The 16,721-nt window shown below is 40.8% G+C and overlaps 1 protein-coding gene across 3 annotated transcripts in view; it reads right to left on the minus strand.

The window, feature by feature from the left end:
- The window catches only part of ITCH (itchy E3 ubiquitin protein ligase), a 145,705-nt gene that overhangs the window by 112,847 nt on the left and 16,137 nt on the right, over window positions 1-16,721 (minus strand). For 2 of the 3 annotated variants that reach the window (XM_032295201.1, XM_032295202.1), the window contains one exon: window positions 7,162-7,252. The exons of the other annotated variant lie outside the window; for it this stretch is intronic. In XM_032295201.1, coding sequence (XP_032151092.1) covers window positions 7,162-7,231 — 70 coding nt within the window. In that variant the 5' untranslated portion in view covers window positions 7,232-7,252. The remainder of the gene's footprint in view (window positions 1-7,161; window positions 7,253-16,721) is intronic. 3 annotated transcript variants of the gene reach the window in all.

A 16,721-nucleotide genomic window follows, 5' to 3' on the forward strand; every position in this document is an offset into this window, starting at 1 on the left:
GGGGGAGTGTGTGTATGGTTTGTTTTTTAGTCTTTTTTTTTTTTTTTTTTTTTAATTCATTAACTAATGGATAGCCCTTAAGGAGGGGAGGATGGATTGATTCCACATTCTACTTCCTAGATCTACTTTAGAAAACATGTTCCCCATCTGGTGGTCTTAGGAGGGAGCATAGTAAATGCCTCATTTAATAACACACTCCTTTTTGAAAGCTGCCTTTTCACTCCAGCCTTGAGTAGACCCAGTATTTGATGAAACCTGTGAAAGTGGGTGGAGGCTCTCTTGTCCCTGTTCTTTTCTAGGAGGCACTATATGTGACTGTGACTTTCAAGGACATTTGTTTGCCATTTGCTGATTTTTTTGGAAAGCTAATCTCTTAACTTCTTTCACTGATAAATGAAGAAAAGTGTTGCACCTTTGAAATACACCAAATGGGTTTCATTTATAATTAAAAAAATGTTTTCCCTGTCAAAAAAAAAGGGGGAAAAAAAGACAGATGAATTCAATATAATAGCTGAGGTTATATATAGACATAATTAAATAGGAAATGGGTAAATAAAGACAGGGAAGGATATAACAGACTTACATCCAAGGTAAAGACCCTGGCTAAATGATAAGAAGAAATGAACAGCTGATTCAAGAAATCTAAGACCAACCTGGGCAACACAAAGAGAACCTGTCTTTATAAAAAATCTAAAAATTGGCTGGGCACAATGGCTCATGCCTGTAATACCAGAGCTTTTGGAGGCCAAGGTGGTTGAATCACTTGAGGTCAGGAGTTCAAGACCAGCCTGGACAACATGGTAAAACCTCATCCCTACTAAAAATACAAAACGTATGCTGTGCATGATGGTGCACACCTGTTCCCAGCTACTGGGGGGGCTGAGGCAGGAGAACCGCTTGAACTGGGGAGCGCAGGTTGCAGTGAGCTAAGATCAAGCCACTGTACTCCAGCCTGGGTGACAGAGCAAGACGCTGTTTCAATAAATAAATAAGTAGGTAACGGGGTGGGCATAGTAGCTCACACCCATAATCCTAGCACTTTGGAAGACCAAGATGGGTGGATTGCTTGAGCCCATGCATTTGAGACCAGCCTAGGCAATATGGGGAGACCCCATCTCCATAAAAATGCAAAAATTAGCTAGACATGGTAGCACGCATCTGTAGTCCCGGCTGCTCAGGAGGCTGAGGTGGGAAGATCACTTGAGACCAGGAGGTCAAGGCTGCAGTGAGCCATGATCACACCAATACACTCAAGCCTGGGTGAAAGACCAAGACCAAAAAAAAAAAAAAAAAAAAAAAAAAGAGCAAGAAAATAAATTTGAGAACCGCAAAACAGGATTTTAACTTCTAACCATAAATTATCTTGTCTCAGCTGGGTGTGGCAGCTCACATCTATAATCCCTGCACTTTGGGAGGCCGAGGTGAGTGGATGACCTGAGGTCAGGAGCTCGAGACCAGCCTGTTCAACATGGAGAAACTCCATCTCTACTAAAAAAATATATAAAAATTAGCCGAGCATGGTGGCGAGGGCCTGTAATCCCAGCTACTCGGCAGGCTGAGGCAGGAGAATTGCTTGAACCCCTTGCAGTGAGCCAGTGGTCACTGCAGTGAGCCAAGATCAAGCCACTGCAAAAATAAGGCATTTTTTTCTCTTCCTCTCTTTTTTTTGAGATGGAGTCTTGCTCTGTCGCCCAGGATGGAGTGCAAAGGCAAAATCTTGGCTCACCGCAACCTCCGCCTCCCAGGTTCAAGCAATTCTCCTGCCTCAACCTCCCAAGTAGCTTGCATTACAGGCACCCACCACCACGCCCGGTTAATTTCTCTATTTTTAGTAGAGATAGGGTTTCACCATGTTGGTCAGGCTGGTCTCAATCTCTTGACCTTGTGATCCACCTGCCTCCGCCTCCCAAAGTGCTGAGATTACAGGCGTGAGCCACCACACCCAGTCAATCCTGTCTCTTAAAACAAATAAATAAATAGCAGCAGTCCTTCAAATATCACCTAATTTCCCAGTGACTAGTCAAATATTGATCACTTTTTCCTGACCAGTTATCCCTTTTTGCCTTACATGTTGACATCTATTTTTTACACTTGCATATTTATTTCTTCTGTGATTCTAGAAAGGCATTGAAACAGCTTACAATAAAATGAATACTATAACTGACTCATTAAGACAGAATAACACCCACAATTGCATTGGGGGATTTGTGAAAATATTTAGTTCTAAGCGTTCTAGCATCAAAATTAAGAAGTAACTCAATGAATTATGAAGGGCATTTGAGTCTATTAAGCTTGGCACTTCTGTCTTTTATCTTATGCTATTTCTTTCATATCTAATAATATATTATCCATTACTCATGATGTGTTTCGTTTTTGCCCTATACTTGTGCATTCTCAGAATATTTAGACCCAATTGGCAAGCAATTAGTTAAAAAAAAAAAAAAGAATAAGAAATAAAAACATTTTAAATAAAAAAAAGAATAGGCCAGGCACTATAGTAGGTGGCTCATGCCTGTAATCCCAGCACTTTGGGAGGCCAAGGTGGGTGAATCGCCTGAGATCAGGAGTTCAAGGCCGGCCTGACCAACATGGTAAAACCCTGTCTCCACTAAAAATACAAAAATTACTCAGGTATGGTGGCGGGTGCCTGTAATCCCAACTATTTGGAAGGCTGACGCAGGAGAATCACTTGAACCTGGGAGGTAGAGGTTGCACTGGGCCAAGATCATGCCATTGCACTCCAGCCTGGGTAACAAGAGCAAAAGTCCGTTTCAAAAAAAAAAAAAATTTAAACCCAAGATTTAAAAAATCTGAGATGGGGCTGGGTGAGGTGGCTCACACCTGTAATACCAGCAACTCTGGGAGGCTGAGGTGGGTGGATCACCTGAGACCAGGAGTTTGAGACCAGCCTGGGCAAAATGACAAAACCCCATCTCTATAAAAAACACAAAAATTAGCCATGTGTGGTGGTGCGCACCTGCAGATCCAGCCACTCGGGGGTGTGAGGAGGAAGGATCACTTGAGCTCGGGAGATAAAGGTTGCAGTGAGCCATGATCACACTACTGCACTCCAGCCTGGGTGACAGGGTAACACCCTATCTCAAAAAAAGAAAAAAATCTGAAATGGCTATGGATTATGACTTCTTGAGGTACAATCAGCATTTATCATCATAGTAAAAAAAAAAAGTAATGATGATAGCAAATAAGATAGTATATGCAAAGGAAAAAAACTATTAATCATTACCTCTGAGAATAATTTATTTTTTTTTAAATCAGAAAAAATAAAATGTATATTACTTAAGTAATCTGAAAAAGTACAGACTCTTTTAAAAGACTGTTCTAATCAAAGCTTTCAAATTTAAGCTGCCAAAAGGAAGTTGTAAGAATTCTGGTCTAATAGAAGACAGCTACCCAAGCTAGCTTAAGGAAGGGGGATGAGAAAAAAAATGGAATCTGGCCTTAACTAAGAAATAGTATTATCTTTCTTTAAGAATCAGATACTGCTAAGGAAAAAGAACAGAGTTAGTGAAGGAAATCCCAAAAGAAAATTCTATGATGTGATTACCTTAAGATAGTATTACTTTTATATTCAATCGCCTTTAGGTTTTGAGGAGGATAATAACACTAAGATATCATCTGTGACCTAACATATCCATAACCCAAAAGAAGCTATAAGCCAGGCATAGTTGAAACTAAAATACAGAGGATGACAATTGTTCTAAAACAATAAACGGGGCCGGGCGCGGTGGCTCAAGCCTGTAATCCCAGCACTTTGGGAGGCCGAGGCGGGTGGATCACGAGGTCAAGAGATCGAGACCATCCTGGTCAACATCGTGAAACCCCGTCTCTACTAAAAATACAAAAAATTAGCTGGGCATGGTGGTGCGTGCCTGTAATCCCAGCTACCCAGGAGGCTGAGGCAGGAGAATTGCCTGAACCCAGGAGGCGGAGGTTGCGGTGAGCCGAGATCGCGCCATTGCACTCCAGCCTGGGTAACGAGAGCGAAACTCCGTTTCAAAAAAAAAAAAAAAAAAAAAAAAACAATAAACGGTATTAAAGGGAGAGAGACTGAGGTTTTCACTGTGTGATAGGAATACATGCATGTCTGAGGAAAATCCAGTGACCCATTCTGGCTAGCAGAAATGGTTCACATATAAAGACCTACAAAGAGACCATATGGAGACAGACTGTGAAGGGTCTTAGCTCACACTAAAGCAATTGTATACCACAGTCTAAGAGAAGCACTTAAGGTTTTTGAACAGGAATGAAACATATCAGATGGAATATTAAGAACATTAATTTGGAAGCAATACATGAAATGATTAGAGAAAAAAATAAAGACAAGATATTAATTAACGACAGCAACCAGCCAGGCACGGTGGGTCACACCTGTAATCCCAGCACTTTGGGAGGGCAAGATGGGCATATCACGAGGTCAGGAGATCGAGATTAACCTGGCTAACATGGTGAAATCCCATCTCTACGAAAAATATAAAAAATTAGCCAGGCATGGTGGTGGCACCTGTAATCCCAGCTACTCAGGAGGCTGAGGCAAGAGAACTGCCTCAGGAGGTGGAGGTTGCAGTGAGCCAAGATCTCACAACTGCACTCCAGCCTGGGTGACAAAGTGAGAGTCCAATTCAAAAAAAAAAAAAAAAGATAAGAGCAACCAAAGCAATATCATTAGCCATCAGAAGAGTACAGGCCAAAACCACAATGAGGAGCTGGGCAGGGTGATGCATGGCTGTGGTCCCAACTACTCAGAAGGCTGAGGTGGCAGGATCACTTCAGCCCAGGAATTAAAGATTGCAGTGAGACAGGACCACCCCACTACATTCCAGCCTAGGTGACAGAACAGGCTGTCACCTGCTTTGTCTCAAAAAAAAGAAAGAAAGAAAGAAAAAAGAAAAATTAAATAGATAAATAAAACACACACACAGAGTGAGATACTACTTCACACCCACTAGAATGGCTATCATAAAAAAGATAACAAGCACTGGCAAGAGTGTAGAGAAATTGGAATCCTCACATATTGCTGATGGCAATGCATAACAGTGCACCTGCTTTGAAAAATACTTTGGGCCTGCGCAGTGACTCACACCTGTAATCCCAACACTTTGGGATGCTGAGGCGGGTGGATCATGAGATCAGGAGTTCAGGACCAGCCTGACCTACATGGTGAAACACTGTCTCTACTAAAAACACAACTACTAAAAATCCTGAAGAACGGATTTTTAAAATGTGGTATAATCACACAATAAAATATTATTTAGCCAAAAAAAAAAAGAATTAAGTAACGATACAGGCTACAACATGGATAAACATGGATGAACTTGAAAACAGTCTGCTCAAAGACGACACAAAAGGCCACACATTGTACAATTCCACTTATATGCAAGATCCAGAATAGTCAAATCTAGAGACAGAAACATCAGGAGTTGCCTGGGTTTGTGCCTGGATGGGTTAAATGGGGAGTAACTGCTAATGAGTACAGGGCTTCTTTCTGGAGACATGAAAAGATATTAAAATTGACTGTGGTGATGGTTGCACGACTCTGTGAATGTACTTTTGGGGCTCAAAAACTGATATCCCAAAATATGATGCTTTGACTTGTTGAAATAAAGGAGTCTCTCAAGGTCTCTCTGACCCCTGTAGCCCCCCTCCTTCAATCTTCTTTCTTTCAAAGTACATCATGAAGTTGTTTTCTGAATTTCTTTTATCTGCGTTAAATCCAGATCCACCAAAGAAGAAAATAATTACAATTACCTTTGGTCCCTTCCCTGAGTTTTCAATAACTAAAATTACATAGCAGGAATATAAAGACTGAAGACTTTTTTTTTTTTTTTTTTTTTTGAGATATACTCTTGCTCTGTTGCCCAGGCTAGAGCGCAATGGCAAAATCTCAGCTCACTGCAACCTCTGCCTCCTGGGTTCAAATGATTCTCCTGTCTCAGCTTCCTAAGTAGCTGAGATTACAGGTGTCTGCCACCATGGCCAGCTAATTTTTATATTTTTACTAGAGATGGGGTTTCACCATGTTGGCCAGACTGGTCTTGAACTGTTGACCTCAGGTATCTGCCCACCTTGACATCCCAAATTGCTGGGATTACAGGCATGAGCCACCCTGCTAAGCTGACTGAAATCTTAACAGACCTGGACCTGGACACACTTTTGTCATAAACCACTATCTATTCTACGGGCCCAACAGACTTTGTCCCAGGCCATCCTATGTACTTTGAGCCCTCTGAATTCCCCTAAAAATCATTTATCATCCCTCTAAAATCATCCCCACTTCCCCACTTCCTTTTCCCCATGAAGAAGAGTATATAATCATTTGTACTCCACTGTGTGATGGAGTAATCATTCTGTGATCCACCCCACCACTACCCATGCATGCTAACAATATATCAGGCCCTACTGGGAGGATCACTTAAGCCCAGGAGTTCAAAATCAGCCTGGACAATACAGTGAGACCCCATCTCTACAAAAAACTAAAAAATTTGCTGGGCATGGTGGTGCACCCCTGTAGTCCCAGAAGCAGGAGGTTGCATGATCATGCACTGTTATAAATAAATAAATAATAGGTAAAACCTGTAGGGGATATGAATTATATCTCAACAAAGCATTAACACAATATAAAACAAACAAAAATAGCAATTACCCAGGTGCCCAGGTTTAAGGTGGAAAAAAAACTGTAAAATATCCAAGAATATTCTACAATAAAAATTATGTATCTATACATCTTTATTCATTCATTCATTCAGCAAATATTAATTGAGTACCTGACATGTAACAACCATTAAATATTTTGTTCTTTAATGATTTTTTTTTTTTTTTGAGACAGTCTCGCTCTATCACCCAGGCTGGGGTGCAGTGGCGCAATCTTGGCTCACTGCAACCTCCACCTCCCAGGGTCAAATGATTCTCACGCCTCAGCCTCCCGAGTAGCTGGGATAACAGGCATGCACCAGTCCATCTAATTTTGTTTTTGCCATGTTGGCCTGACTGATCTCAAACTCCTGGCCTCAAGTGACCCACCCACCTCAGCCTCCCAAAGTGCTGGGATTACAGGCGGGAGCCACCATGCCCGGTCCTCTTAGGATTATTTTTTAATCACAGGGGCGAAAACAAAGTAAAGTGGCCAATGTTTCTAAAACTTACCAGTGATCTGAAGTTGTGATTTCATGGTGAGGCTACCCATTGAACCAGGTTGTGATCCACTGTCAGACATACCACCAATAGGTTGGAAAACCTGAACATGGCAAAGAAGGCAGCGTAAACATCAAAAATTCCCATTAAAAACATATGTAAATAGTGATAACCTGGCTATTTCCTACTGAAGATCATGTAACAACCAAAGGTCTTTACATCGCTAAACACAATTTTCAATTTCAGTCTTTATCCTACCTAATTTATTGGCAAAATCTGACATGGCTGTTCATCCCCTTCTCCGTGTTTTACTTTCTTCCCTTCAGTTCCCAAGATACGGTTTTCAGGTTTGTGTCCTACCACATGGATTGCTCCTTCTCAGTATGCTCTGAAGATTCCTTTTCTTTTCTCCAATTATCTTAATGTTGACATATCCTAGAGCTTAGTTCTTGATTCCCTCTTCTATCTACATTCATTCCCTTGAGGATATTATCCAGTCCCAAGTAGGTAGGACTACAGGTGTGTGCCACCACGCTCATCTAATTTTTGGGATCTCACTATATTGCCTAAGCTGGTTTCAAACTCCTGGGTTCAAGTGATCCTACCACCTTGGCTTCCCAAAGTGCTGTATTACAGGCAAGAGCCACCGTACCGTACCTGGCCAAGATACCCATTTAGAAGTCAATGTTTGCTAGTACTATAGGGGCCAAGAGAAGACTTCCCCTTTGCCCAGTGAAGGTTCACTGAAAATCATCTGACAAAAGGAAGGCAGATAAACTGGAGAAAAGGCATGCATAACTATTAGCACGCACGAGTTGGGGTGGGGTGGATCACAAAATGATCACTCCATCATGCAATGGGGTACAGATGATTAAAACCTGGAGGATTATAACCTGGAGCATCTATATAACATGTCCCAACCAACTTTATTTACTTATTTATTTTTTGAGACAGGGTCTCACTCTGCCACCCAGGCTAGGGTGTTATGGAACACTTCCTGAGCTGGGGGGGTCCTCCTCCTTCAGCCACCTGAGTAGCTGGGACCACAGGTGCACACCACCACTCCTGGCCCAGGAGGTTAAAGTCCACAGTGAGCTATGATCACACCACTGTAATCCAGCCTGGGCGACAGAGGGAGACCCTATCTCAAAAAAGAAAAAATAAGATACAATAAAAAAAATAAAATAAAACTAAATATACTTGGCACTTATTGTTTGCCAGGTCCTACGTAAGAAGAAGTACACAAATTCAATAAGGCAAACAAAATGCCTTGAAATTGTAAACGTTGTCTTGAGTGTTTTTATGCAAATGTAGGTCTCTTTTTAAAAATTTAAATATTAAAACAATTCCTATGGCTTCTCAATTCTGCCCAAATGAAATTCAACAATTAATTCCTACTGAGATGAACCCTATAAAATCCAATCTACTTCATTCTGTGCTTACATACAAAAATGCTCAAAGCTAAAATTTGGTCTCAACCATAGGGACAACTCATTTTCTTGGCATGATACATATATTTTTTCCTTTACCTTGTTTATTTAAATTGCACTATTTCAGATGTTTTATAACTTACAATCTGCTAAAAGGACCCTTTTATTTTAAATATAGTATACATCATAAAGTCATTAGTAGTCACCCAGAATATATTAATAAAAGAAAAGAGATGTGTAACGTAAAAGCTTTAACACCACATTGCACAAGATATTATTCTGATTCAAACAGCTTGTTACACGAAGGGTCTTCAAAGCAATCATTATTACATTATGTACAGTTATTACTTCCTCTTCAATATCTAAAAGCCTGCTTGCCATAGAACGACAATATCAAGAAAAGTAAATTAAGAGGGAGTGAGAAAAATCTAATATCTGGGTGTCCAATATCTGGGTGCTGATTTTCTGCTTGATAAAGGTACTCATCTCTATCACTACTAAAAATTTATTGTAAGAAAATGCCCTTTCTAACAGTACAGTATAAATTATTCTAAATATAAATTAACCATAATTACAAAGTTGCAAAAAATTGTATATCTCTATAAAAATTAAGCATATATATATATTTTTTTTTTTGGGGACGGAGTTTCGCTCTTGTTACCCAGGCTGGAGTGCAATGGCGCGATCTCGGTTCACCGCAACCTCCGCCTTCTGGGTTCAGGCAATTCTCCTGCCTCAGCCTCCTGAGTAGCTGGGATTACAGGCACGCGCCACCATGCCCAGCTAATTTTTTGTATTTTTAGTAGAGACGGGGTTTCACCGTGTTGACCAGGATGGTCTCGATCTCTTGACCTCGTGATCCACCCGCCTCGGCCTCCCAAAGTGCTGGGATTACAGGCTTGAGCCACCGCGCCCAGCCAAAAATTAAGTATATTTTTAAAACTAAAATTAACTTCATGTAGAAAAGATTAATGAAAGCATAAACTGCAAACATTTTTAAGAACACTGACTTTCCACATAATTACCGAGAATCATTATGGTAGAATTGTGAGGTGCTCTGCCAAAAATATGCTAGTAATTTCAGTAATTTATATACATATACATACTAATTTTACATAACTAAAATCATCAAGCATTTTAAATTCCTGAAAAGAATAAAAATCACTATTTGTATGATATCAAAAAAATTAGAAACCTATATTATCAATTGGCATATTCATATATTAATTAAATCACATATTCATATCACAGAACAGATTACTATGCAGCTATCAAAATAAGTATTATTAATGGCTGAAATTGAGAGCTCCCAAGAACAGCCTTAAAGTTGCAGAATATGTACAGCACATTATTTTTGCAAACTAAAACACTAGATATTGCTATGGGTACAAATACTTGTAAATAAATGCAGAAAAAGTATACATTCCATTGTGGAGAAGGGCATCTGTATACTCAACTAGGTGGTCCTAGGTAACTGTAGTTTTGTATGTATTATTTGAAGTTCTAAAAATAAAACGTATCATTGTTGACTTGTACAATTTTTAAAATAGCATAAAACAGAGTAGAAAGAACAGATAATCTACACTTCAAGTCCCATCCTCTCCCCTGAGCACCAGACTCTTAGGTCTGACTATTATATACAACTACATACATGACTAAAATCTAGGCTGGGCACGGTGGCTCACGCCTATAATCCCAGCACTTTGGGAGGCTGGGGTGGGTGGATCATTTGAGGTCAGGAGTTTGAGACCAGCTGGCCAACACTGTGAACCCAGTTTCCACTAAAAATATAAAAATTTGCTGGGCGTGATGGCATGTGCCTGTAATCCCAGCTACTCAGGAGGCTGAAGCAGGAGAATCACTTGCACTCCTGGCTGGAATGCAGTGACACTGTATTGACTGTATTTACATTATGGTTCTCTCTTACATTTTCATTTTAAGCTCTAGAAGAACAATAGTGCTCTTGTCTTTACCTCTTGTTTTCTGTTATAATGGGACTCAAGTGTGTTTTAAAGACAGAGTTTCATTCTTGTTGCCCAGGCTAAAGTGCAATGGTGTGATCTCAACTCACTGCAACCTCTGCCTCCCTGGGTCATGTGATTCTCCTGCCTCAGCCTGCCAAGTAGCTGGGATTACAGGTGCCCGCCACCATGCCCGGCTAATTTTTGTATTTTCAGCAGAGATGGGGTTTCACCATGATGGCCAACCTGGTCTTGAACTGCTGACCTCAGGTGATCTGCCTGCCTTCGCCTCCCCAAATGCTGGGATTACAGGCATAATCCAAGTGCTGGGATTACAGGCATAATCCAAGTGCTGGGATTACAGGCATGAGCCACTGCGGCCCAGCCGAAAGTGAAACTATGCACTGTGTTTTCACTTGCTGCTTTTGTGTTACCTTTATAGATCTAAGAACAAAAAAACATTCTTTGTAACTTCACATTCATAATTAGAGACTCTTTTGAATAGGTTATTAGTGCTCTCATTTGGAGAAGAAATGTTAGACAGTGGTGAGTGTTTCTGGATTATAATACATACTTTAAGTCTTTGCATGTCTCAGTAAGAAAGATGTCCTAAATTCAAGTCCTTTTGAGGAGTTAGAGAAAACTTCGCCCTGGGTATTGTAACTTTTTTGTGTTTGTTTATTGATTGGACAAACGTGAGAGCAAAATCCTGCCTCTACAAAAAAAATAATAATAAATTAGCTGGATGTGGTGGCATGCACCTGTGGTACCAAATAATTGGGAGGCTCAGGCACAAAGATTGCCAGAGACCAGCAGGTAGAGGGTGCAGTGAGCTGTGATCAGGCCCCCGCAATCAATCTTGGGTGACAGAGCAAGACCTTGTCGAGAAAGAAAGAGAAACAGAGAGAGAGAGAGAGAAAGAAAGAGAGGAAGGAAGGGAAAAGAAAGAAAAAGAAAAGAAAGCAAGATTTAAAAACAAGCAAGCAAACAGCCTTCAGAAGACCAGCCTAGGCAACACAGTGAGATCCTCATCTCTACAAAAAATTTAAAAATTGGCTGAGCGTGGTGGCTTATACCTGTAATCTCAGCACTTTGGGAGGCTGAGGCGGGCGGATCACCGGAGGTCAGGAGTTCAAGACCAGCCTGGCCAACATGGTGAAACCCTGTCTTTAACTTACAAAATTAAAATAAAAAAAAAAATTTAAAAATTAGCCAGATGCAGTGATGCATGCCTATAGTCCCAGCTATGTGGAAAGTCAGAGTAGAAGGGTTGCTTGAACTCAGGAAGTTGAGGCTGTAGTGAACCATGACTGCACTGTATTCCAGCCTGGACAACACAGTGATACCTTGTCTCAAAACAAAAAAGCCTTCACAATCAAGTACAGTGGTATGCAGTCTATAGCTTTACTTAACACTGTAAACTATTGTGACTGGAACCAATGAACATACAGTCTGAATCTAAATCATGGTTGGGCACTGTGGCTCATGCCTGTAATCCTAGCATGTTGGGAGGCCAAGGTAGGCATATCATTTGAGGTCAGGAGTTCGAGACCAGCCTGGCCAAGATGGTGAAACCCCATCTCTACTAAAAATAAAAAAAAAACAGCCAGGTGTGGTGGTAGGTGCCTGTAATCCCAGCTACTCAGGAGGCTGAGGCAGGAGAGTGACTTGAACTTGGGAGGGAGAGGTTACAGTGAGCTGAGATCATGCCACTACACTACAGTGTGGGTAACAGAATAAGACTCCATCTCAATACATATATATATATACACATATATATATGTGTATATATATATATATATATATATATATAATGACAATATTTTAAATCTCTATTACCTATTAGTCTGTCAGTTACAAAGAAACTTAAGGTCTTTTTTTTTTGAGACAAGGTCTCGTTCCGTTTCCTATGCTGGAGTATTGTAAGTAATGTTCTCTTGCAAAAAATGTCTGTGTGAAATTATACATCTAATTATATGTAATGTTGAATTTCCTGGCTGCAAGGAATCATTGTTTCTGCCTAGAGGCAGTGGCTCACACCTGTAATCCCAGCACTTTGCAAGGCCAAGGCAAGTGAATCACCTAAGGTCAGTAGTTTGAGATCAGTTTGGCCAACATAGTGACACCCCATCACTACTTTAAAAGAGGAAAAAAAAAAAAACCAAGGCGAGGCACGATGGTTCATGCCTGTAATTCCAGCACTTTGGGAGGCTGAGGCAAGTGGATCACAAAATCAGGAGTTCGAGACCAGCCTAGCCAACATGGTGACACCTGTCTCTACTAAAAATACAAAAATTAGCCGGCTCACCATCTGGGCTGAGGCAATCCTCCTGCCTCAGCCTCCTGAGTAATTAAGACTAACAGGCACATGCCACAGGACCATTTAATTTTTTGCAGGGAGACAGAGACAGGGTCTCACTATGTTGCCCAGGCTAATCTCAAACTCTTGGGCTCAAGTAAGTGATCCTCCCGCCTTGGCCTCCCAAAGTGCTGGGACTACAAGGAAAAGCCACTGTACCCAGCTGAGTCAATTCTTAGCACTGTATAAATCATTTTTTTTTTTTTGAGGTAGAGTCACACTCTGTCACCCAGGCTGGAATGCAGCTGCATAATCTCCGCTCACTGCAACCTCTGCTTCCTGGGTTCAAGCGATTCTCCTGCCTCAGCCTCCCTAGTAGCTGGGGTTACACGCATGCACCACAACACCTGGCTAATTTTTTTTGTATCTTTAGTAGAGATGCGGTTTTGCCATGTTGGCCAGGCTGGTCTCAAACACCTGACCTCAGGTGATCTGCCTGCCTCGGCCTCCCAACGTGCTGGGATTACAGGCATGGGCCATCCTATAACTCATTTATTTTGAGTAATGTTTACTACTACACTAGAAGAATGTGACAGACAGAATGCCCAAGGTAGGAAGAAGGTGCTAAAACACTGCCAGAGGTAAAATTAACCTTAACATCTTTCTGAAAAGGCAGTGGAAAGAAAAATGTGGAAAGGGATAGACACACTTCAGAAGATTATTTCAGTAACATCTTGTCTCATAAGCAACAAATATTTATAGCCTTATTCTAAACATGTATCCTATTTACAGAGAAATTTATTTAACAGTCAGGATATTATGAAATTAGCTTGGTTTATTTTCAGAAATAACATAGCCAACATAATCATTTTTATAGGCCACATCTATTGTGACTTAGAAAACCTTTAAGTAATTTAATATAGCCCTATATTTTCTTTTTTTGTTTTTGTTTTGTTTTGTTTCTGAGATGGAATCTTGCTCTGTCATCAGGCTGAAGTGCACTGGCGTAATCTCGGCTCACTGCAATCTCCACCTCCAGGGTTCAAGCAATTACCCTGCCTCAGCCTCCTGAACAGCTGGAACTAGAGGCACACACCACCATGCCTAATTTTTTGTATTTTAGTAGAGATGGGGTTTCACCATGTTAGCCAGGATGGTCTCCACTTCCTGACCTCATGATTTTCACCTGCCTCAGCCTTCCAAAGTGCTAGGATTACAGGCGTGAGCCACAGTGCCCTGCCTACCCTATATGTTGTTAGAAGAATCCACCAAAATGACATTTCAGAAGACAGACACAGAAAACCAGTAAGGAGAAAAACTGCGTGTGACAAGAAGTCCAGAGTTCAAAGTGCTAATGTACATAGTGGTATTCAGAGATCTAAAACCTATATGAAGTCAAACTCTCAAACAGTCTTACCATAAAATACATAAAAATACACAAGCATGTGTGGTAAACTAGAAATACATACGGAATAGTATGTCTCCCTTGGACAGGGCCACTTTGCCATGTTCCCAAACCATTACTGAAGTGAAAAACTAGATCCCGTTATCTAGGGGCACAGTAGCCCAGACTAGCTAAAAGGAACACAGGAACATTTTTTTTAATAGTGACGAGGTTTCATCATGTTGGTCAGGCTGGTCTTGAATTCCTGACCTTGTGATCCACCTGCCTTGGCCTCCCAAAGTGCTGGGATTACAGGCATGAGCCACTGCGCCCAGCCACAGGAACATTTTTTAGATCCCATTCTCCACTAACAATCACAAAGGAGCTTAGCTGGTTATGGTGGCAGGCGCCTGTAATCCTAGCTACTTGGAGGCTGAGAATTGCTTGAGCCTGGGAGACAGTTTGCCATGAGCCAAGATCGCACCACTGTACTACAGCCTGGGCGACAGAGCAAGACTACATCTCAAAAAAACAAACAAACAAAAAAAAAAAACCCACAAAGGAGCTGACCTTGGTGTATGGGCTACTGAAGGTATTGGCAGAAGGAATAAAAGTTATTTAAGTTGGAGCAGATATCTAATATGATAGGTTGGAGCAGATATATATCTAATAACAATATTTGATATATAATACCCATTTCCATAATTTAATTTCTCAACTAAGCAAGGGGGAATGAACACAAAACCCCTCATGATAGGGAAAGAGGTTGCTTCCTATTGTACTAGAGAATATTGACTTAACAAAGAGGTAGAATCTGAACCAGTCTCTCCCACATAATAGTGACACTTTGTTTCTAAACATCACACAATGATCTCAGAACCCTAAAAGCTCCTTTCCCATTTTCCAACCAAATATATCAGCATGGATTCTAAAGCATATGCAAAAAAGGGCAACTATCTTATTCAAAGAGAAAAAGAGGAAGCTACAACTTTCAAGGTTGAACAGTATGAACACAGAGTTTAAGGAAACTGGCACCAGAATCTAACTTTTAGCATTCATTTGCTGGTATGAACTCTGTACCTAATATTCCAGAAGGTAATTTCTTCCCCTTTCTGACAAACATTTCAAAATTAACTATTACAAGTTGTTTCTAGCTTTGATTGACTACTGCTAGCCTTTAAAGCATTTGACATGCCACAATAAATATAAATATTATCGTACTACTGTTATTATTCTCTTGTAAAAAATGCCTGTGTGAAATTACACACCTAATTACATATAATGTTGAATTTCCTGGCTCTAAGGAATCCTTGTTCCTAAGGAATGCTCAATCCTGTTGAGGCAGTGGCTCATGCCTGTAATCCCAGCACTTTGCAAGGCTGAGGCAAGTGAATCACCTAAGGTCAGGAGTTTGAGACCAGCCTGGCCAACATAGTGACACCCCATCTCTACTTAAAAGAAAAAAAAAAAAAAAAAAAAAGCCTGGGCACAATGGTTCATGCCTGTAATCCCAGTACTTTGGGAGGCTGAGGCAAGCAGATCACGAGATAAGGAGTTCAAGACCAGCCTGGTCAACATGGTGACACCTCTGTCTCTACTAAAAACATAGAAATTAGCCAGGTGCAGTGTCATGCACCTGTAATCCCAGCTACTCGGAAGGCTGAGGCAACAGAATCGCTTGAACCTGGGAGGTGGAGGTTGAAGTGAGCCTGGGCAACAAGACCTAAACGCTGTCTCAAAAAAAAAAAAATTCTTGTTTCTGACCATCTCATAACATCCATACATTCTCAAAACATAATCCAACATGCCTCATCCTTCCAGCAAACCTTTCTCAGATTCTAAACATTATTTAAGAATTACAGGCTGAAGAGAAAAGAAAAAAAAAAAAAAGAAAGATTTACAGGCAGCCGGGCACACTGGCTCATGCCTGTAATCCCAGCACTTTGGGAGGCTGAGGTGGGTAGGTCACCAGGTGAGGAGTTCAAGACCAGCCTGGCCAACATGGTAAAACCCCATCTCTACTAAAAATACAAAAATTAGCTAGGCACGTGCCGTTCAACTGTGATCCCAGCTACTCAGGAGGCTGAGGCAAAGAAATGCTTGAACCCAGGAGGTAGAGGTTGCAGTGAGCCAAGACTGCGCCACTACACTCCAGCCTGGGTGACAGGACAAAACTCTGTCTCAAAAAATAAATAAATAAATAAATAAATAAAATTACAGGCCTTGGCTGGTCCAAGTGCATCGGTGTTTACAACTAATTGATCACAATCAGTTACAGATTTCTTTGTTCCTTCTCCACTCCCACTGCAGCAACCTACACAATGATTAGGACACCAAAAAACAGATAACCCAATGTTTAAAATGTAGAAAGGACTTAATGTGACATTTAAACAAAGACATACAAATGGCCGATAAGTACACAAAAAGATGCTCAATATCATTATCTTTAGAGAATTATAAATCAAGATAATCATATCCATTTCATACCCATTATGACT

This window comes from Sapajus apella, unplaced genomic scaffold (genome assembly GCF_009761245.1).
Source record: "Sapajus apella isolate SASKATOON/1434 unplaced genomic scaffold, GSC_monkey_1.0 scaffold33, whole genome shotgun sequence".
Lineage (NCBI taxonomy): Eukaryota > Metazoa > Chordata > Mammalia > Primates > Cebidae > Sapajus > Sapajus apella.